This window comes from Crassostrea angulata, chromosome 5, assembly GCF_025612915.1.
Source record: "Crassostrea angulata isolate pt1a10 chromosome 5, ASM2561291v2, whole genome shotgun sequence".
Lineage (NCBI taxonomy): Eukaryota > Metazoa > Mollusca > Bivalvia > Ostreida > Ostreidae > Magallana > Magallana angulata.
In genome coordinates, this window is record NC_069115.1 from 26,376,011 (window position 1) to 26,401,196 (window position 25,186).

Below are 25,186 nucleotides of genomic sequence, written 5' to 3' on the forward strand. Positions count from 1 at the left end.
TATATCATATAATACAATAAAATACCGTAATAAACAATAATGAGATATGATATTGTAACGTATTATATAACATTGTATTACGTTATACCTTATTGTATTTGATCACATAATACAATATCATAAAATATAATACAATATAGTATTATATTACAATATCATATTACATAATACATCATAACATTGAAACATGATATTATATTGTATAATATAGTATGATATTGTATTGAATGACACTGAAACATATTTGATACATAATATGATATTATATCATATAATACAATATAATTTGATTCCAACATTGTATCTTATCAAATGATACAATATTATGTGATAAAGTAAAATATTATAAAATACATTATTATATTATACATATTGTATCATATGACACAATAATATATATTACAATATCATATAATACAATTTCATGTGATATGATAATATATCATATAAACCAATATCATATCATACAATATCGTATGATACAATATTATATAATATTACAATATCATATAATACAATTTCATGTGATATAATTCTATATTACTGAAACCAAAATCATATTATAAATATTGTATGATACAATATTATAGAATATACAATATTGTATCATAGGATACAATATAATATTTTGCAATATCTTATGTAATTCTATCATTTGATAAAATAATAAATTAAAAATACAATATAATATTATACAATATTGTATCATAATATACAATACTATACATAACAATATCATGATACAATATCATATCATAAAATATCCAAAAAATTGATACAATATCATATTGTATCGTATAACTTTTTATAATATAACATATTATATCATATTGTATCATATCAAACAATATTGTTTCATATCATACAATACTATATCATAGGAATCATGTTATATCATTTATCAACAAACACATCTATCTATCGATCTGGTTTGAGTGAGGTAGGAGATTTCTTTAGCATCCTTGATAATGGAGATCAGGCTCTGCATCTGAAGCAACCTCTGCGTTTAATTTATAATAAAGTTAAATCAACTATGCAAGCTTTCATCTATAAAACATGTGACCTGTTCAAAAATCTAAACCTCATCATCCAGCATCCGAAACCTATGACTAAGATTCAGCATTCAAACCCATCAGGTGCATTGGTATCATAAGACGCATCATCCATGCAAGTTTGGTGAAGTTTGGACAAGTAATAACTAAGATATCTTCATCAGAGGGCACTACCAATTAAAACCTTTACTTCCTCCAGCATCCGCAACCTATGGCTCAGATTCAGCATCCATGCCTGTCAGGTGCATCTGTATCATAAGACACACCATCCATTCAAGTTTGGTGAAGTTAGGACCTGTAACAACTAAGATTAATTTTTTAGCATCCTTGATAAGGGAGATCAAGCTCTGCATCTGAAGCTACCTCTGCGATTCATTCATATTACAGTTAAATCAACTATGCAAGTTTGAAATAGTACTATAATCTATTAAACATGTGACCTGTTCCAAAAAACTTAACTTTATCCAGCATCCGAAACCTATGGCTCACACTCAGCATTCAAGCCTGTCAGGTGCATCAGTATCATAAGACACACCATCCATGGAAGTCTGGTGAAGTAAGGACAAGTAATAACTAAGATATCATCATCAGAGGGCACCTGTTTCAAAAACTTTATTTAACCAGCTCTTAAAACCTTAACCTCCTCCAGCATCCGAATCCTATTGCTCAGATTCAGCATTCAAGCTTATCAGGTGCATCAGTATCATAAGACGCACCATCCATACATTTGGTGAAGTTAGGACCAGTAGTAACTAAGATATAATCATCAGAGGGCACATGCAACAAAAACTTTAACCAACTCTAAAAACCTTAACCTCTTCCAGCATCCGAAACCTATTGCTCATATTCAGCATTCAAGCTTGTCAGGTGCATCAGTATCATAAGACGCATCATCCATACAAGTTTGGTGAAGTTAGGACCAGTAGTAACTTAGATATTGCTATCAATGGGCACCTGCAACAAACACTTTAACCTGGTCCAAAAACCTTAACCTCCTCCAGCATCTGAAATTTAGGACCCAGATTCAGCATCCAAGTCTTTCAAGTCCATAAGTAGGTCCAGATGCATCATCCATGCAAGTTTGGTGAAGACAGGACAAGTAATAGCTTAGATACAGGACCTGCAACAAAAACTTTAACCAGGTCCGGACGCCGACGCCACCGCCGACGCCGACGCCGAGGGTATAGCATAAGCTCTCCTTGACTTCGTCTCGGTGAGCTAAAAAATCACCCGACGCCGGGATATTAACTTGGTTGGTCATGTGATCAAATCTTTCAAAGCACAAGAGTTCTCATGAGATTTCATCCAACCAATTTCAACAACTGGTGAACTGGTAAACTGGTGAGCAAGTAATAAAGAAACATTTTTGAAGGGTGTTGTTTATTCGGATTGTCATAAAGTTAAATGTCATGCATAAAACTTATTCTTTCTAAAGAAAGTTCGGGTATATTGTTGTTACCCTGTTCCGTCCCCCCGTCCGTCTGTCACGTTTTACTTTTTCATGCGCTTTGTCGCATAGCAAGCTTTCAATAAAACGCTTGGATAGCGAGTCTGCATACATTTTTGTAAGTAAACACCATTAGATTTATACAGGGTTATCCAAAATATCTGATACTGTTTTGAATGCCCACTGCAGTTTCAAGGAACCAATTTATATTTAGTGAAACAAACCGTATAAATATACAAGGAATACAGTTTTATGTTATGTAGATCAAGTGCAGTTTGCGTGCTTTACGTAGCAGAAATGGGAAATTAAATATTAGCATTAAAATAGCAGAATTATGTCTTAAGGTTTGCTAGACGTTTTTCGATTTGCAGGTACAATTAAAAAAATATAGTTTTTATAACAAATTGCCATCGTACCCTGTTTTACACTTCAAATTTCATTAATTTAGCAGCTCTAATATTTAAGATTTTAAGGATGAATTTAATAACTCAATCATTCAATAACATCAAATGAAAGACTCGCCCAAGGTTTACACTAGGGTTATGAGTAGCGCAGCAGTAACTTATCATCAGGGCTCACCTCTAAAGGAAATGAATATTCCTCAATTTTGTTTAAAACCACACAACCATTCTGGCTGTGTTTAGGATACATAATCTGCTATTATTCACAATACTGTTATTTTGGATATCATTGAATACACTTCTTGCTAACATATTCAGCAGATTCAGATGATCAGTTCAAAACAGAGATCTTGATTTTCTTTGAATGTTATCCATAGTTGTCCTTCGTTCTTCTTTCACTATATAAGCCTGTATGGTGGTATGATGATTCTTTACTACCCTACTACTATTAAAAAAGTTTTTATATGTCTGAAAAATTCAGTTCATCATAGAACAGATTACATTTCCAAGTGAACTAGTCTCAAAGTACAGTGTCTGAATTTGTAGCCATTTGGTAAAGATGGGCTATTATGAAAAACTCAACACCAATTTTATGATGTCTTTTCTTCTTTTCCGTACATTACAAATGCAATGAAGTTTTAGTCACTGGAGATTAGAATGATACATGTTTTAAAAGTTTACCTCATCGGATAAGAGTTTTATTAAGTTTTAAAATAGTATCAAAATTTATGGATCACCCTGTAGTTCACTTTAAAAAAAATCTTCCAAATCTTGAAACATTTCTGAAGATTTATTTTAATTCCTTGCATTTGTGTAATTTTTTTCCGTAAACCTTCATTAGGTAAGCTCTTACCACTTGATTTTTTTTCGTGTTTACATGTTTCTGAATTATTATTCTACAATATAATGCAATAAAAATTCTACAAATTCATCTGCTCCAGAAACAAAACATTAGTATTTAGAATTTCTTCTACATGCTCTCGAATTTAATCTAAAGACTATATGTTCATAGTTTACTCTGTCATGACCGTCACCAATTTAAGGATTTATCGATAAAATAAATTGAAAGCACATGATTGCAAAATCGGGAACGTACTGTTAATATTGTTTTGCATCAATCATTCTTTCTTACACTGAACCTTAGCAGCGATGTAGTTTTAAAGCTGAGGTATATTGTTTCTATTTGCCGTTTTATTCACACATTAAAAAATCGAAACACAAAAAGTATTCATTTTCAATCAATTTAATGCAGTATTTCCTATTTCTGTTTTTTTTACACAATGCCAACAGCTTCATTTTTCTTCATCTGTAATAAAAAATAAGTTTGATTGTATCAAATCATAACAGTAAATCAGTCTAGTTGGTTTCTGTTAAAGAGTATGTTACTTGAGTATACATAGCAAGCCTGCAGAATATTGACAATGTAATTAAACACAAAGTAGAATCAAATGAAGAAACAAAACTAATATAAAAACAATAGTCAAATACACCGCAGACTCAACTGAAAACAAGGTATGTGTAACTTTATGCATTCATCAATTTTTATTCCACATTCTGGGGGGTGCAGTCCTCCAGTTGGAAGACAAGGGATTCAATGGACTATGGATTGGACTATACATGTAAATCCCTTGTCTTTGTGGAAAAGATTGTATATATTTACGTTATATCTTGTGTAATACCACTGTTTAAGCTATATTTGATATTGCATTGCTGTTGAAAATTGAAATAAATTATGGAAAATTAAAACAAAACAAAAACAAAAAAACACACACCTGAAAACAAGGTAAACCCGATTTTCTTTTGTGTGATCAGTATCCATAAACCATTTGTCAACCCTAAATTACAAAACACTACTAATCCAGAGTCAAATACAACGCTGAATCAACTGAAAACAAGGGGAAAACTGGTTTTCTTTAGTGTGATCAGTATCTATTAACTATTTGTCAACCCTGAATTAACAAATACTACCAATCCAGAGAAATGGGGTACTAGTACTCTATATGCAATATTATGCGAAAAAATGACCAAGTTCAACAGGTGATATTTTTTTCAAAAATTATCAAAAATGAAAATAATATGCACATCTCTATTATATATGCACAATTGATCTGCAAAACAACAACTTCCAATCTTGAAAACTGTAGGAGGACTTATCCGTACAATAGGGATACCCTATATGCAATATCATGCGAAAAAATTACCAAGTTCAACATGTGATATTTTATAAATTATCAAAAATCAAAATCAAAGTAATTTACACCTTTCTGATACATCTAAAATTGATCTGCAAAACAACAACTTCCGACCTTGAAAACTGTAGGAGGAGCTATCCATACAATAGGGGTACCATTTTGGCAGCCGCCCTCCCGTCTTCCCTTTTAAAAAATCTTTTCTGCACATTTTTGATCATTAATTGTCTACCATGCATCAAAGTTTAACTTAGTTTTATATCTAATATAATAGATAAAGAAACTACTGTCTTGACAAAATACCCCAATAAAAATAAACAAGAGGCTCATGGACCACATCACTCACCTTACAACATTTCCAAGTATTATTCAATTTCGAAATGTTTATACCGGTGTCTCATAATATCGCGGTACTTATATTTTCCCTGAGCAAAAATATACCAAGTTATCATTTTCACATGATTGTCATTAGTGCTGTTCAAAAATTTCAGCGTCAATCGTAGAATTATAAGCAAGATACAGAACTCACAATTCTGCTTGATTTAAGTCAATATTTTGTTCACAAGAGTTAATTACATTCAACTTAAGATTTTTAAACTTGGTATTTCCTATTCAGAATGAACAAAAGCATGACCTCATTTCTGGGAGCAAAGCTCTGTATCTTGCTTATAATTCGAAACTTGACTCAGCTAAAAATGATTAGTAAAGAGAAAATTGTAAATAAACAATTAAAACAGAAGAAACATGCACTAAAACAAAGAAAGAGCACATAGTTAAAAATTACCTTTTGTTAACTTGTATTTATTTATAACATATCAAATATATTTGATTGAAAACAAGGTAAACCCGATTTTCTTTTGTGTGATCAGTATCCATAAACCATTTGTCAACCCTAAATTACAAAACACTACTAATCCAGAGTCAAATACAACGCTGAATCAACTGAAAACAAGGGGAAAACTGGTTTTCTTTAGTGTGATCAGTATCTATTAACTATTTGTCAACCCTGAATTAACAAATACTACCAATCCAGAGAAATGGGGTACTAGTACTCTATATGCAATATTATGCGAAAAAATGACCAAGTTCAACAGGTGATATTTTTTTCAAAAATTATCAAAAATGAAAATAATATGCACATCTCTATTATATATGCACAATTGATCTGCAAAACAACAACTTCCAATCTTGAAAACTGTAGGAGGACTTATCCGTACAATAGGGATACCCTATATGCAATATCATGCGAAAAAATTACCAAGTTCAACATGTGATATTTTATAAATTATCAAAAATCAAAATCAAAGTAATTTACACCTTTCTGATACATCTAAAATTGATCTGCAAAACAACAACTTCCGACCTTGAAAACTGTAGGAGGAGCTATCCATACAATAGGGGTACCATTTTGGCAGCCGCCCTCCCGTCTTCCCTTTAAAAAAATCTTTTCTGCACATTTTTAATCATTAATTGTCTACCATGCATCAAAGTTTAACTTAGTTTTATATCTAATATAATAGATAAAGAAACTACTGTCTTGACAAAATACCCCAATAAAAATAAACAAGAGGCTCATGGACCACATCACTCACCTTACAACATTTCCAAGTATTATTCAATTTCGAAATGTTTATACCGGTGTCTCATAATATCGCGGTACTTATATTTTCCCTGAGCAAAAATATACCAAGTTATCATTTTCACATGATTGTCATTAGTGCTGTTCAAAAATTTCAGCGTCAATCGTAGAATTATAAGCAAGATACAGAACTCACAATTCTGCTTGATTTAAGTCAATATTTTGTTCACAAGAGTTAATTACATTCAACTTAAGATTTTTAAACTTGGTATTTCCTATTCAGAATGAACAAAAGCATGACCTCATTTCTGGGAGCAAAGCTCTGTATCTTGCTTATAATTCGAAACTTGACTCAGCTAAAAATGATTAGTAAAGAGAAAATTGTAAATAAACAATTAAAACAGAAGAAACATGCACTAAAACAAAGAAAGAGCACATAGTCAACAAGAGGCCCATGGGCCACATCGCTCACCTGAACAGCAGTTCCTTGTAACATTACATTTCGTAGCATATGCTTTTTCTATTTTAAACATTGAACCCCTTTCTGGGGACCCAGTAATGGTCCGAGGTTTATGGTTGGCTTGAACAACATAAATAGTAACATAGGAATGAAAATGTGTAGCACTGCGGTGGGACCGCACGTACACAACCTGAAAAACTGAACGTAGAAGAGTTCCACTTCAAGAGGAATAACTCTCAGACTGTACAGAACATTAAGAAAGATAACTCTTGGTTCCACTACATTAGAGTTTACACAATTTGAGGATCCTTGCATAGTAATCTCACAAACTGTAGCATTATAGTTCTCGAGAAGAACTTTTTAAAAACATTTTCAATATATCTTTCTATGTTAAACTTTGAACCCCTTTTGGGGCCACAGTATTAGTCCAGTGCTAAAGTTTTAATTATTTGGAACCTACATTATTTAAGGATGCTTGCATAGTTATCTCACAAGCTGAAGCATTATGGTTCCCTAGAAAAAGATTTTTCAACATTTTCCCTCTATATTTCTATGCTAAACTTTGAACACCTCTTGGGGCCCCAGTATTAGATTGAGGTCACGGCTTTTATTTACACTATTTGAGGGTGCTTACATAGTTATCTGACAAATTGATGCATTGTAGTTCTCGAAAAGAAGATTTTTAAACATTTTCCATATATACCGGTACTTCTACATTTAACTTTAAACCCATCTTGGGTCCCTAGTATTAGTCCAGGGGTCACTATTTTAAAACTGTCGAACCTTCATTATCCAAGGTTGTATGCATGATAGTAATCTCACAAATTGAAGCATTGTAGTTCTCGAGAAGAAGATTTTTTAACCTGTTACCTTTATATTTCTATAATAAACTTTGACCCCATCTTGGGGCCCCATTATTGGCCCGGGGGTCAAGATTTTACGAATTAGGAATCTACATAAGCGAAGGATGCATGCATAGATATTCCACTAACTTAAACATTGTAGTTCTTGAGAAGAAAATTTTTAAACTTTTCCTTTGTTTTTTAAAATGTTTAAATTTTGAACCCCTCTTGGTGCCCATCAATTGTCCGGGAGTTACAATTTTTTGAATCTACATTATTTAAGGATGTACATGTATGCATAGTAATATCCCAAACAGTTGCACGATGGTTCTTGAGAAGATTTTAAAACATTTTCCTATATATGTTAAAATCTAAACCCCTCCTGGGGCCCCACTTTTGTTCGGGGGTCACGATTTTTACAATCTTCACTATATATACAACCTTTTGTGTATGTATTGTTATTTTTGGTGAAGTGGTTCTTGAGAAGAAAATTTTTAAACATTTTTCATATGTAGTTCTATGTTAAATTTTGATCCCCGCCTGGGGCCCCAGTTTTGGTCCGAGGGTCACGATTTTTACAATTTAGAATCTTCACTATATATACAAGCTTTTGTGTAAATATTGGCATTTCTGGTGCAGTGGTTCTTGAGAAGAAGATTTTTTAAACATTTTCCTATGTATTTCTATGTTAAACTTTGAACCCCGCCTGGGGCCCCAGTTTTGGTCCGAGGGTCACGATTTTTACAATTTAGAATCTTCACTTTGTATACAAGCTTTTGTGTAAATATTGGCATTCCTGGTGCAGTGGTTCTTGAGAAGAAGATTTTTTAAACATTTTCCTATGTATTTCTATGTTAAACTTTGAACCCCGCCTGGGGCTCCAGTTTTGGTCCGAGGGTCACGATTTTTACAATTTAGAATCTTCACTATGTATACAAGCTTTTGTGTAAATATTGGCATTTCTGGTGCAGTGGTTCTTGAGAAGAAGATTTTTTAATCATTTTCCTATGTATTTCTATATATGTTAAACTTTGAACCCCGCCTGGGGCCCCAGTTTTGGTCCGAGGGTCACGATTTTTACAATTTAGAATCTTCACTATATATACAAGCTTTTGTGTAAATATTGGCATTTCTGGTGCAGTGGTTCTTGAGAAGAAGATTTTTTAAACATTTTCCTATGTATTTCTATGTTAAACTTTGAACCCCGCCTGGGGCCCCAGTTTTGGTCCGAGGGTCACGATTTTTACAATTTAGAATCTTCACTATATATACAAGCTTTTGTGTAAATATTGGCATTTCTGGTGCAGTGGTTCTTGAGAAGAAGATTTTTAAAGACATGCACCCTATACTGACTGTTTCGCAATTATCTCCCTTTTAAAAAGGGCTGTGCCCTTTATTTTAACAATTTATAATCCCCTTTCCATAAGGATGCTTTGTACCAAATTTGGTTAAATTTGGCCCAGTGGTTTTTGAGAAGAAGTTGAAAATGTGAAAAGTTTACAGACGGACGGACAGACGGACGGACGGACGGACGACGGACAACGGGTGATCAGAAAAGCTCACTTGAACCTTCGGTTCAGGTGAGCTAAAAATTACCTTTTGTTAACTTGTATTTATTTATAACATATCAAATATATTTGATTGAAAACAAGGTAAACCCGATTTTCTTTTGTGTGATCAGTATCCATAAACCATTTGTCAACCCTAAATTACAAAACACTACTAGTCCAGAGTCAAATACAACGCTGAATCAACTGAAAACAAGGGGAAAACTGGTTTTCTTTAGTGTGATCAGTATCTATTAACTATTTGTCAACCCTGAATTAACAAATACTACCAATCCAGAGAAATGGGGTACTAGTACTCTATATGCAATATTATGCGAAAAAATGACCAAGTTCAACAGGTGATATTTTTTTCAAAAATTATCAAAAATGAAAATAATATGCACATCTCTATTATATATGCACAATTGATCTGCAAAACAACAACTTCCAATCTTGAAAACTGTAGGAGGACTTATCCGTACAATAGGGATACCCTATATGCAATATCATGCGAAAAAATTACCAAGTTCAACATGTGATATTTTATAAATTATCAAAAATCAAAATCAAAGTAATTTACACCTTTCTGATACATCTAAAATTGATCTGCAAAACAACAACTTCCGACCTTGAAAACTGTAGGAGGAGCTATCCATACAATAGGGGTACCATTTTGGCAGCCGCCCTCCCGTCTTCCCTTTTAAAAAATCTTTTCTGCACATTTTTAATCATTAATTGTCTACCATGCATCAAAGTTTAACTTAGTTTTATATCTAATATAATAGATAAAGAAACTACTGTCTTGACAAAATACCCCAATAAAAATAAACAAGAGGCTCATGGACCACATCACTCACCTTACAACATTTCCAAGTATTATTCAATTTCGAAATGTTTATACCGGTGTCTCATAATATCGCGGTACTTATATTTTCCCTGAGCAAAAATATACCAAGTTATCATTTTCACATGATTGTCATTAGTGCTGTTCAAAAATTTCAGCGTCAATCGTAGAATTATAAGCAAGATACAGAACTCACAATTCTGCTTGATTTAAGTCAATATTTTGTTCACAAGAGTTAATTACATTCAACTTAAGATTTTTAAACTTGGTATTTCCTATTCAGAATGAACAAAAGCATGACCTCATTTCTGGGAGCAAAGCTCTGTATCTTGCTTATAATTCGAAACTTGACTCAGCTAAAAATGATTAGTAAAGAGAAAATTGTAAATAAACAATTAAAACAGAAGAAACATGCACTAAAACAAAGAAAGAGCACATAGTTAAAAATTACCTTTTGTTAACTTGTATTTATTTATAACATATCAAATATATTTGATTGAAACTAGAACTGTCCTAATGGGACTAATACCCCCGCAAGGCTAATTTCAAATGGGACAAATAATTGAATAATAAAGGTTTGGAACACATACAAAAAAAAAATTCTAGAATTGTAAAAAAAAAAAAAAAATTAGTTAACAAAGAAAAATTTAAAATCAAAATTGTCAGAATTTCACTGTAAATACATATCTATAACAGTTATACATTTACAAATGTATGTATCTGATGATATATATTTTTTAAATTTAATTGATTTAAAGATAAACCAACAAAATGACAGTAACCCCTCCCTTTGCAGTAAATGGAAATACCTGTAGCCAAGCAATACTCTTCTGTTGATAAAACTTTCAATATCTTTCTAATAAGAGTCTTGACAGAAGCAATTAGTTGTTTCAAATTTTCCTCACTTTCTCCTATGGCACAATGGAACTCCATATAAGAAAATTGATCCATAGGACTATGATTTTCTTTGATGAGCTTATTAAATTTAATGAACTCCCAAAACATTAGCATAATTCCCATACTTTGTAAAAATATGTAAAAAAAAAGAAAATTTAATATTACAAACAATTTTAAAATTGCCAAAACACTACAATCATATCAGTAATCTTGAATTTCATTTAAATTAATGCCCAATAGGGTCATTTCATCAATTTACTTGACAAATAAATTTAAACAACCTCTAAAAATAGTTTAACTTCTTTATTAATAATGATATTATTTATTTCCTTATAATGATAGACCTTTTGGTTTACATGAAACAGTTTTAAAATAGCCCAAAAACCATCACCCATTTTACAGATTATCAATTTCCCCTAAACACATGCTCCATCTGAACCATGGCTCAGATAATGGCTCCCTTGGGACAAATGAATTCAGCCACACTTGTCTTTGATGTTCTTATTAGCTCCTATAAGAATTTATCATTGACAAACAAAAACTTTGCTTTGTCAGTTGATAGAATACTTATAAAAAATATTTTTTTTTATTAATTAAGACATAAAGACAAATAACCTCCATCCTGGATGTATTTATATAAATATATTTTAGAGTGTTTTAATACTATTAATTAATTAATAAAATCTGTAAGGATTACCTCCCTTACTTTTCAATATTAGTGTACAATATATAGAATAAGGAAAATGAAAACTGTCATAAAATCATTAAATCTTGTCTGATCTTAAAAAAATTGCAGGTGCACATCTTCAGATGGTGTTCAACATATGTACAAATTTTCAAACTGTTCCATGCAGTAATAAAAAATTCTATAGGGGGGGGACAATGTTGCGTCTACAGACAGACGGACAGACAGACAGATGGACAGACGGACAGGGTGAAACCAATATACCCCCCTAAACTTCGTTTGCGGGGGTATAAAAATGTTAAATTTGAAATTGTATTTTATGACAAAACCAAATGGGAGGTTGCACCATCTTATTTCCCCTCTTCTTAATAAATAATAAAAGTAGAGAGAAAATGCACTTAATCAGAAAGAGCACCATTTTTTTTTAATCATTCATTTACCTACATGTATATACATATCACCATCAATGAAAATAATGAATGGTTTTTTAATACGTTGTTAATGCATCATATTTTATCAATTTCCAAGGTAAACAAATCAACTGTCTATTTACCAAAGTCAAAACGTAAAAATTCCAAATACTAGAATACTGAATACAGGCAATCGTTCCCCAAGTTAAAAAGCAAAATGAAACGAAAATCAAAACAAGGTAAAACCACTATTACATGTGAAAATGACAACGCATTGAAATATTTAACCTCAATTTACTTCACAATATCAGCAGTAATATATCTTTTATGTTACATAAAACAATTTTAACAGGAGCTTGGACTTTGGGTATATGTATCGGAAAAAATGTGCAATATATGAATTACTACTCACTCTTGACACATAGATAAAATTAGCTAGTTAATGTGTTTAAATTTTTTCCAACATGGTCAAGCACCAGAATCTTTAAATTAGTGGTCATAATTTTCATAATAACGAACATGCTCTTAATGACAGACGACCACAGAGAACACATTCATATCAAGACTCAGATGATTTATAATACAGGGCACTTACATGTAAAGCTGAAATGTCCTTCAATCAAGTTATGTTACTTTTGTATCAAGAATGAGGTTTAGCTGGCTCTATATAGAACAGATGCACTTTTGAGTCCCCTCCTACTGCTAATACAGGTAACTGAGCATGCCAGCTGACTCCATATGACACCTTTATTGATGTATTCAATGGCATCTGAAATATTGGGGAAAAACCTTTATAATTTTAAATAACTAAAAAAGTAGCTTTAAAATTCTTGCAAAATTTTGGTATATTAACTGTATGAATATTTTTTTCCAGAGTTCTACCCCAAAACTGTGATCTTTGAGTAAGAATATTATAGACTGTCCCAAGTTATTGCTTCCATTACTTTCTGATGATTTTTAAAATAAAAATACACATACCCTTGAAAGAAATACAGTTGAAATCGATAAAAGAGAATATATATCCAAGATATCTTCATTGAACAATTATCATGTTTCACTTATAAAAGTTCACAGGAACGAAAAATTTCTTATGGAGATTTATAATAAGAAATGTTTACATCTTTTCTCCATTCGGAAGTAATCGAGATACCTCGCGCAATTTTTCAACGTTATCATCCGTGCTTATTAATGGCTGATGCAATGCAAAATCCCTGTAGACTTTCTATTTTTGGATGTGTACTGAAACCTAAACCGGTAGAGGGGGCGTTTCAAAACAGATAATCTGGACATTTTTCATATTAGTGCATGAACGTAGTTTGAGCACAAAGGTATTTATGATTATCGAAATATCAAGCCAAAAATGGTGGAAGCAAAAACTTGGGAAAGAGATTATAAAAATCATAACCTGGTGATGTCTAGTGCTAAAGACTTTAATTTGTCTTCCAGGGCGACCAGAGGTGGCCAGCAAGTTTGGATTACTTTTACACCATTTTATGTCTTGCACTCCGTCTGTGTGGGCCTGTCTCTTTTCCAAAGGCTGACTGCAATAAAAAACATGAAATCAAAGAGTGCAGAGTTCACCGAGATGAGGCATCACCTCTACCATATTATATGAAAATCATAGTTAATGATTTTTAGGCCAACAAAAAATAATTTCTTGGTTCTCAGGCCCACATGTATTTGATTTAACATTGCACATTGTCCATTTCCATCATTTAATGAATTAAATCAAATTCTGTAAGTGCGCTTGCTTATTTTGGATTTAGGAGCACATTATAGATACTCAAGTCAGTAAAACGCTTGACTTAAAGGGACTTGGACACAATTTTAGATCAAAATTTTATTTTTCGTTTTTTAGATATAAAATGATTTACTTGCACAGTTTGAATGATTGACCAAAATTAAATGTTATAATTAAAGTTATGAGAGATACAGAAGAATTCATTGTTATGTAAACAAAACTCGAGTCTTATACAGTCGCACCTGCTGTTACGGCCACCTTTAATCAGCGGCCACCCGCCATGAGCGGCCAGTTTTAATTCCCGCCCGTTTAGTTTTACACTATATTTTAACTGATTTAAGCGGCCACCTGTCTAACGCGGCCAGCGGCCACTGTTTTTAGGTCCCGTGGCTTCAACATGCCTGTTTTCAATGGCCATTTTGTCTGTTTTGTCACATGACTTTTGAATCTGACATGTGACCCCGTATCGAAAGAAGCCAAACAATGAGTTAATGACAAATAATTGTGTTATTTGAAGTCTGCTGAGATTTAATGTGATAATTGATTATCATAACACCTGTTTTGTGTTGTTTATATATCGACACGTACTTACCGTATATACTTCATTACAAAGTCATTGTATATGGCCAGTCTTGCGCTGAACAGCTTAACATGTGCAAAATAGCCGGTAGTATGCACTTTTTTCCTAGAAAATTTCTTTGAGATAATAAAACGGGTTCTTAATATATATAAGAATGGAATTTTGATACTTTTTTTAAAAGGTAAAACATCGGCTATCGTAGTTCAGTAAGTAGCCTTTGTACGGAAACGCTACTTCTGTTTGTTTACTGCATTTAATCCCTTGAAAATTATCATTTGGGCGAATTTAGCAGAAAATGTTTTGTTCTTAATCCCTTGATAGATAAATGGAACTAAAACGGCCATTTAGAATTAATATAAACTGTTTATTTAGCATTCCGAGCTGTGCATTCACCATCTCTGTGTACGCCGCCATTACAGATGCTATTAATAAATCTGTGCAATAGAGCCAAAATGAAAATACTCGATGTTTTTTTCCCCATTATTTTGAAACCTGGAATAAGAGGCCACCTGTCTTTAGCGGCCAGTTTGGCATTGTCCCACAGGTGGCCGCTTAAAACAGGTGCGACTGTATTTGTTTACAAAGGATGTAAATTATGGAATTACCATTTCTTTGACATAATAACTCGTAAGAAACAAAGCAATGTTGTTCAATGTGTTTATAAAATATATTATCAATAGAAGGAAGCAACATTTGATGGAAACTTACACCAATAAAACACATATATAAACAATAACAAGGTTCGAGCTTTGTTTACAAAACAAAGAATTCCAACTCTGTATCTTGCTTATAATATCAGATTTTCAAATTTTGAAAAAGCATTAAAAATACTCATATTAACCATTCTAAACATTAAAAATGGAAAATAATATTTAAAATTTTCAGCTCAAATTGTGTCCAAGTCCCTTTAATAAAGAACATAATTGCAACTGAAACATCATGATGATTGAAATTGAATTATCGCAATTGCAAAGGGTCCATCTAATAAGGAGACGCTGTCGGCTGTGTTTAAGTTATGATCACGACGGCAATGATTTTAGTTTTGGTATATGATGCATATAGGAGGAGGGTTCCTGCAGCTTGCACTATACTAAACATCACATTATACCTAAACACATGGCTTTTTCAAGCCTCGTAGATGTAGTATTTCTTAAGGAACATGATCACTTATTTATTTTTAATTTAGTTTGAGCTCATAAATCCAATACATTCATTGCAAGGTAACTACTTTTTGCTGTAAAACATTGATTTTTCTGGATTTAAATAAGAATTTTACGTTCTTAAAATGAAAGAAATATTGCATCCTTCTTATTTATAATGAAATAAAAAGAAACAAGGGCACCGCTAGGCGAAGCATCCCCTCGCGACATGAATTATTGTGTTTGGGATGCATTATTTAGGAATATATATACAGTTAACGTTATTTACATGTAATTGAGGAGACCTAATTGTACTAACCCTCCATTACTACATTTTTTATAATTTTACCTGTACTAGATCTAAATCCCAAAACTATTAAGTTGTTGATTTGAAGTGAGTTTCACAGTAGTGAAGCAGAAGTAGTTATTGTCAAGTAGTACTTAAAATTTCTGTTTAAATTTGTGTTATTTTAACAAAATATTATAAAATATTCAACTAATTGATTTGAAAATGAACAGGGGTTGTCCTTTTACCATGGCAAATAAGTGTACAAAGTTTGATAAACATCTGTGCAAGGGGTTTCTTTAAATCTTGCTTTCAAACTGAAGAAGACACACACACATACATACACACGCACAGCAGCGATGCTATTTCCCCTTCGCAACATGTTGCGCATGGGGCAAAAATTTTCACCGTCCAACACATCTGCCTGAGAACCAAGAGATTAATTTTATATGGCCTTATAAACATATCGTATATTAATGTGTGGTTTAACACAATATGGTATATTGTTACAATACTGTATCATATTATAAGTAAATTTCATACTGTATTGTACGATCAATATCTATCAATACACTATAACTTTATAATACAAAGTGGATTATATAATAAAAAATGGAATCATATGAAACTGTATCATATGATATTATATCATATTATTACTTATTAGGTTAGTTACTGACTCACTACGGAAATATATTGGGTTGATCAATCTCATAGATGGCGAGGCGAAGCCGAGCCGTCTATGAGATTGATCAACCCGATATATTTCCGTAGTGAGTCAGTAACTAACCTAATAAGTGTTTTGTTTTCCCGAGGACTGACAAGCAACATATTCATTCACAAATAGCGATGATCTAACAAAGCCATGTACAAGATCCCTAACATCTCGTCCAATTTAACTCATTTAAACTTTTCAAAATTTTTAATCTCACCTTTCAAATACTCTTTAAAAATCTTTGCTTCACCCATGTTTACTTACAATGTTTTGTTGCTATTCAATTCTAAATGTTTTCTCCCTTTCCTCTACAGAGATTTCAGCAAATTTCGACGCTGCCATTTTGTTCTGCTCCAGACAAAACAATGTGACGTCAATATTCTAAGGGCAACTACTCTAATTTTAAAGAATTTCAAAGGGCAACTACTCCAAATACTTTAAGAACTTACGGCATGCTGTTTATGTATTAAATACTATGAAATGTCGAAATGAGTGAGCGAAGCGTCGGCCAATGACGGTCATATTGCCTAATATTATTTTTCACCGAACAAATATAGAGATATATGAGGCAATCACGTGCTATGTTTAAACCAATGAAAGTGTGACATTTCAGTCCGAGGGAAAACAAAATACAATATATAGTACTATATACTATTGACAAGTCCCTATAAATTATCACTGGAAAAGCAAGCTTTTGGGTTTTTTTCAAATTAATCAATTGATTTGGTTTATTTAATCAACAAGTTGTTGTACAATAAAAAGTCAACAAAGGTTTATGTTCTTTTCAAGAAATGAGAGACGTTTGGCCTTACCGAGAAAACTCAAAATGTTTAGCAGACGAAATCTCATTGAATTTTTTTCTTGTACATTTTTTATCAAGCGTCATTTAAAAAGGTGTTTTTGTGATTCTCATGTAGAATTACTTTGAAAAATGTTAAATCAATTTGTTCAAAAGTTTATAAGAAACTTTAACTTTAAAATTACTGTCAATAATGAAGTGTTTTTGGAAAAATTAATAATTTTAATTGCTTGGTGTCAGTCGTGTATATATCTACGTTTTAAATATATAAATACCGCTAGTTTTAATTACGGCTTATTTAGCGTAGCAGTAACGCGTTGGGCTTCAAGCTTGAATGATTTTAGCGTCGTGAGTTCGAATCCCGCTGAATCCCGCTGTCGGCGCTTGAAAGATTTTCATTGAAAACATTTGCTGTGCTCTATTTTGGCATAGTATGCTTACGCTATATAAATCCTTTAATACTATGCGAAAATAGATGAGTATTGAATATATAGTGACAAACTGACAGAAGGCATAATAATGTATTATATGATATTGTATCATTTTGTTTCATATGATACAATTTTGTATTATATGATAATATGATTATATAACATATCATTGTATTATTAGGTTAGCTACTGACTCATTTGGAAAGATCAACCCAATATATTTCCAAAGTGAGTCAGTAACTAACCTCATAAGTGTTTTGTTTTCATGAGGACTATCAAGCGACATATTCATTCACAAATAGCGGTGATCTACGCAAAGCCATGTACAAGATGCCTTTATTTACATCTCGTCCAATAAAACTCATTTTAACTTTTCAAAATTATCAATACCATCTTTCAAATAAGCTTTAAAAATCTTCGCTTCACCCATATTACTTACAATGTCTTGTTGCTATTAAATTTTAAACCTCTGCAGAGATTTGAGCAAATTTAGACGCAGTCATTTTGTTCTGCTCCAGACACAACAATGTGATGTCAATATTCAAAGGGCAACTACTTTTATTTAAAAATAATTCCAAAGGGCCACAACTCTTAATATTTTAATGACTTACTGAACACAATTTCTGTGTTAAATATGAAATATCAAGATGAGTAGGTGTACCATGAAATGATAAAATATTGCAACAAATATAATATTGTATCATATATATTGTTTTATATATAATGTATCACAAGATACAGTCCCTGAAATGTTTTCCTTTCCCACTTAAATGGTGAGCGCTGTGAGCGTACGGTGAGCACACTCTGAGCGAACAGTGAGCGCACGCTGAACGGAATACATCGATCCATTTTGCATTGATAAGCTCCGCCCACCATAGTTACATCATAGCCACGCTTCCAGGTCAGACAATCTGAGGTAAACATGGCGGGTGAAATAAACTAAACATCAATCCCATCTGACATTTCTCTCGATAATTTCAGTAATACATCAATTTTAGAACAAATAACGAATAAAGCAATAATGCATTTATCCTCATTGTAATAATGTGTCAGAACTATGGAAACTGTTTATACGACATCGTTTTATTTACTTGTATTTGAAAAACTATCAAAAATGGTTCAGATTTTATATAATTCATAATATAAGAAGGGGCACCAGAAAGAAGTTACAGCATACATCATCCTTTAAGCAAGACAGTTCTAATGATCAACCAAAATTTCAGCTTCAATTGTAGAATTATAAGAAAGATACATAGCTTGGTTTGAGTCATGTTTTTGTTTACTTGAGTTTATTACATTCAACTTAAGATTTTTAAATTTGGTATTTCCTTTTCAGCATTTGAAATATAAACACGTAAAAAGCTGTCAATGTGACAGCAAACCGGGTTTTCTTTAATGTGAACTGTATCTATAATCCATGTCAACCCTGAATTGATAAACACTACCTACCGTATCCAGTGAAATGGAGTACCATATTTGCAATATTTTGCCAAAAAATGACAAAGTTCAAAAGCTGGTATTTTTTTCATTAATTTTAAGAAATCAAAATCCTAACAATATGCACACCTCTAATATATGTACGATTGATCTGCAAAAGAACAAATTGATTTCCTAAAACACTGATTGACATGAAGTAAAGGTCTTGTGAAGATGATCTCCTGTCAGACTGTCAGGCAAGCGTAAGGAGAAGGGGGATAGTTTAATAAGACTAATTGACTATCCTTTCTTGACTTGAAGCTGCAATGGGAGACCTCCTTGTTTCTTTTCATCAAGCTTGGCTCTAGTTATTTATATAATGCACCAATTCTAATTCTTTCAAATCATTTGAGACACAAGGTTTTAAATGCACCATACCTAGACCTAGATAGCTGAAAGACCATCCATTCAGTCCCTGCTACTGCTCCAATTATATCTTCATCCGAATTACACAAGTCAATTGCCATCAATGGAGAAATGCCACAGTCACAGGAGCTGATTTGGTGCTGGAGATCAAGGCTAAAAATCTTGATGAGGCCATTTTTTTGGGCTACCACCACCTTTTTGAAAAATTAAAAAAAAATAATCAGCACACTGAAATTCCCCACACTTCAACATTACCTAGCAATTCTAAAACAAACATAAGAAACAAATCATAGATTACAGAGCTCAAGATGAGACATCACCTTTATGAGCCACCTTTATCATATCATAAAATCATAGCTCATTATATTTTATTAAAGTATTTTATATTGTATTTGGTTTTAACACAATATTGTATAATATCATAAAATACAATATTCTATCATATGATATATATATCATTATAACAGAAACTTGATCCAAAGAGTCTGATCACGTCATGTTGCCAGGCACGGATCATCAGATCAAACGAGAATTAGTTCATGAATGTGTATTTTCTATGTATTAAGGTAACTCTCAGACTGCAGAGTATTGAAGAGTTAGATCTCTTGTATTTAGCCTTAAAAAGAATTGACTGCGACTTTAAAACACTTTTATGCACAGGGAGCTATTTCCTATAAGCAAAATGAAAGCGGGTATGCATGTCTTCATGTGAAGCTTTCAACTCTTATATTACGCAATATTCAAACAATACTATATTACAGTTAGATTGATAAAAGAATGAAGAACAACTTTTCCGCGACATCATTATCGTAGCATGTATTGTTTTTTAGTTATACAGCAAGCACTTTCCGGGCACCTAGATCCCTTATTTAAGGAGCCAGCCCCTTTTATCTGGTCTCAAATGAAAGCCCTTAAATTTATAAACAACTTTTGTTCTATATGCATTTAGAAAATATTTCAAACTAAAAAGCGATGAAGCAAAAACATGGGTAAAAATTAGCAAGATTAACCAAAAATGAATATCCAAATTTTACACTTATTTTAGCATATACTTAATCTTTGACATATTTACCTTTATGGAATACCATTTTTACAGGAAAAAGATTATATGCAATATAAATAACTAAATTTTCAGTTGGTGTTCACGGTTAACTTCCAGCTTCTTTTATTTTAGCCCCCCCCCCCCCCCCCCCCACAATAATGAAGAAAATCCATTGGTCCCTAGGACTTCCCTTTAACCAAATTTTCTTGTACAATAATTTTTGGAATAAAAGGTTATACCTGTCTTAAGTGACCATTCACTCTCCCACAATTGGTCTCTTAAAACAGGTGCTAATGTATTGCATAACCAATACATAATGTATTGCAAAACCAATACAAAATATCAAAAAGACATCTTTTTCTTGCCTAGCAATTGCATTGAAAAATCTACTCATTGGTTTGCAATGAGCTTTGCACTATCTTTAAAAAAAATTCTGCTTCGCCATAATATTATCTAAAGGATAACATTCATTCTGACAAAGTAATCCTAAAAAAAACTAAGATGCTTAAAATACCTGTTAGAAGCTTGTACCTTTCCTGGCTCTTTCTCATGTATATAAACTGACATTCCTGGTGCACTAAGCTGGAAACATGCCTGCTGACTGCCATCATTGCCCCATAGTCTGCATGTGTAGTCATCTCCTGTAGAAACCAACATGTCTCCATTTCCAGGATTATAGGCAAGAGAATTTATGAAGTCTGAATGTCCCTCCAAGACCTAGAGTTAAAATTAAATATTAGGCTGCTAAAGTGAGTTTTTAAAAATTTGAAGAAAAAAAAAATGAGAATAAATGCAACATGACACATAGCACATCTAGATTTTTTAATCCCTATTAAATATTATACAGTTATTGACCGGGTAAAAGGGCAAAATGTCTGAAGGTCCAACACATCATATGATGCCAGAATATCAGTCAGCAACTGTTTTGATATACCCTTCACTTCAGGTGAAAGCATAATTTCAAGTAGCAACCAGCTGATAACATAATCAAAATGCCGAACAAGAGGCCAATGGGCCACATTGCTCACCTGAAAAATAGTTCTTAAACCATTCTATTTTGATGTGTATAAATATAAAACTCTTTAAAACATTGTAACATTCTCATATATTTCAAGATCTGACAATACATTAAATGATACATAAAAAGAAGCCTACTTTTTTGACATCATATCCTAAGATCTAAGATGTATTAATTGACCAACCTTGTTATCCTTAGCCTTAACATATTAGAAATAACAATGTTGTAAAATGGATTATTACCTAATCAAAGGTTTTTTTTGTTTTATTACAGATTAAATATTTTCGTCTATTTTGTATTTTGTATGTGTTAAAACAGGTTTGAAAGTGATCTATTGAACTGACTGCGATCTATTAGACCGCCGGTCAATAGACTGTGATCTATTGGACCGCCGGTCAATAGACTGCAATCTATTGGACCGGCAACGTATTTTAGAAAATAAGTTTAATTGCTACAAGATTAAAAGATAACTTTATTATGTTTATTTTACTACATATATGTATTGTTCTTAAACTTTATCTTTTGGGTCATCTTAGTATTGATTAACAATGATCTGAATGCATAATGGTATGAAAGCTTGTAAATTAACTTTAAATGTGAACACAAAATACTTAAAACGGAATTAGGTAATAAAACAATTATTTAATGCCTGAACAGTCAATAGACCCAAATTTTTTCCCTTGGTGCAGGGAACAGCTGGGAAAAATATTCGAGTCTATTGACTGCTCAAGCATTAAATAATTGTATACTATAAATAATTATTAAAAAAAAATGTGAAAGATGTTTACTGTGACCTTGATATATGGATCTGAGGATGCTTACATAGTAAAATAACTTAATGACTAGCAGTTTATTTCTTAAGAAGAAAGTTTTAAAACATTTTCTCTAATAAGTTTACACATCTATGTGAACTTTGAAGCAATTTTGGGGCCCCAGTATTGGTTTTGGGTTTACTGTTATACGACTTTAGAATCTACATTATTTAACTGAAGATGCTTGCATAATAATCCCACACATTGTAGAATTGCGGTTGCTAAGAAAACATTTTCCCTATTCTCTTTCTATGTTAAACTTTGAACCCTGCCTACGGCCCCAGTATTGGCCTGAGGGTTACCATTTTAACAATTTAGAATCTACACTATCTGAGGATGCTTGCACAGTATTTCCATAAATTGATTTTTTAACAATTTAGAAACTTCAAATAAACAAGCTGTGATGTATATTTTGGCATTTCTGGTGCAGTGGTTCTTAAGAAGATTTTTTATTAAGACACACACCCTATTTCCACTGTTTTGAACAGTTAAACTTGTATTAAGGTCAAGATCTAGTAAATGAAAGGTGCCTACAGGTTTATGAAATTCAATATATAAATTCTTTTAATGATGCTTCATAACAATATCTTTGTTTCATAAGGTGTACCGGGGCTTAAATTTTTGATAAACACGATGAAAAAGTATGTTCCTATGAAATATGAAGGATAAAGGTAACAAATCTCGAAGATGTATCCCTTTTTGACTAATGAAATATATCTAGAATGCCTACAGTCTCTCCAAAAACGGCATTAAACAAGCTCTTGACCTCCTCTTTAAAATTATGTCAAATTGAATATAGGTACCGGGACTAATTTTCCCGTGATTAAAAATAGAATGTCAAAATATTGTTTTATTTACTACATAATTCCTTTTAAGCCGTAAAGTAAGGGAAAAGATTCATCAAATCAATTATGACGTCATAATGGTTCAAGCACCAAAAAGACACTCTGGAATCATTTACCGTAATCCGGTGAATATAATATGCACTTTTTTCCAAGCATTTTTTACCATGAGAAAGGGGTGCGTATTATACATCCCTATAGGATTTGGACATATTTTTTCCCTAGGTGAAGCACAGGATATCGTACTACAGTACCTATGCTGTTCATAGGCAAGACCGATACCCCGCTATACATTGTAACATTACTTCATTGCCACATATATATTATTATTTAACCCTTAGGATTTAAATCATTGTTATAGCATGTAATTAAAGAAAATGTATACTTTAATTAAGTCTGTTAATAAATAAACTGTTTCAAAATGGCCTTTAAAAATTAACTTGAACTGTCTATTCTTTATCTCCGTGTACGCCGCCATTACTGTTGTTATTAACAGAATGCGGGCTTGTAACCGATCTTTGAAAACAGCTTACACATCATGTGGCTCATTTTTAACCATTTTTATGTAATGCTAATTGATTTATTGCAAATAATTATGAGTATAAATAATTCTATAACCTATTCCGGTAATTGAAGCCATTGTTGTGCTCCCCTACCGCTAACGCTTGACACCTTAGGTATCTCTGTCACTTCCCTTAGGCTATAAGTGTACTATACACAACACAACTATTTGTGCACATATTTTATTATGTTCCAGGCCTCTAATTGATCAATTTGATAGGAATTATTTCAGAATTTAATTAGGTCCGTTATCTTCATACCTGTACACCGTCCGTTTTTCACTACACTTACATATAACGCTTGTTGAAAGTAGTTGATTTTATTTACGGCAGAATATTTAATACTAGGTCTATTTAAAACATTGATTATGAAATAAAAATATTACTGCGATGTATTCGTTACAATAAATCAGTATCTAAGAAAATATTGTGTTTTTCTTATTCCCGATAGCGTATTCCCGCGATGAAGTTTCAAGCATGCATACAAAGTATAACTGCTCTGTTGATACTAAGGATTACCGTTTGGTCAATTTTTTTGATGCGTATTATACATCCCAACAAGCTTTTTTCCACCACTTTCAGACCCAAAGTTGGGAGTGCGTATTGTACACTACTGCGTATTATATTCACCGGATTATGGTTCTAGATCTTGACCTTAAGCAGTCACCTGCGAGAGGCACCCAGTGACCTCTTAACAGAGATGACCTTTGAATAGAGACTTATGATTTGCCAACATCAAATACCTTATTAAAGTAATTATTTGATGTTTTTTATATGTCTATTATATTTAAAATGTATATATATAAGAACAAATACATAATAATGCATGCAATTGTTTATAAAAAAATTTATAATTCTTTCCCACTCTGAACTTGTTTCTCAGAGATGGCTGAACAGAATTGTACAAAACTCTAGGATACAATAAGCCTGCATATCTAGTTGTGCACCCTAGTTTGATTTTTCTCATTTGGGGTTAGACAACCACTTTTCTGGGGGGGGGGGGGGGGGGGGGGGGGGGGGCAAGTC

The 25,186-nt window shown here is 32.4% G+C and overlaps 1 protein-coding gene across 1 annotated transcript in view; it reads right to left on the bottom strand.

Annotated features, from left to right (window-relative positions):
- Nucleotides 1-4,127: 4,127 nt before the first annotated feature.
- LOC128183148 (nucleoporin Nup37-like) overlaps nucleotides 4,128-25,186 on the bottom strand; it is an 80,179-nt gene continuing 59,120 nt past the window's right edge. Inside the window, exons 4-8 of the mRNA XM_052852039.1 lie at nucleotides 21,460-21,645; nucleotides 19,899-20,080; nucleotides 13,759-13,894; nucleotides 12,949-13,122; nucleotides 4,128-4,206 (exon numbers count right to left, since the gene is read on the bottom strand). Of these exons, the coding sequence (XP_052707999.1) occupies nucleotides 12,994-13,122; nucleotides 13,759-13,894; nucleotides 19,899-20,080; nucleotides 21,460-21,645 (633 nt within the window). The 3' untranslated portion in view covers nucleotides 4,128-4,206; nucleotides 12,949-12,993. The remainder of the gene's footprint in view (nucleotides 4,207-12,948; nucleotides 13,123-13,758; nucleotides 13,895-19,898; nucleotides 20,081-21,459; nucleotides 21,646-25,186) is intronic.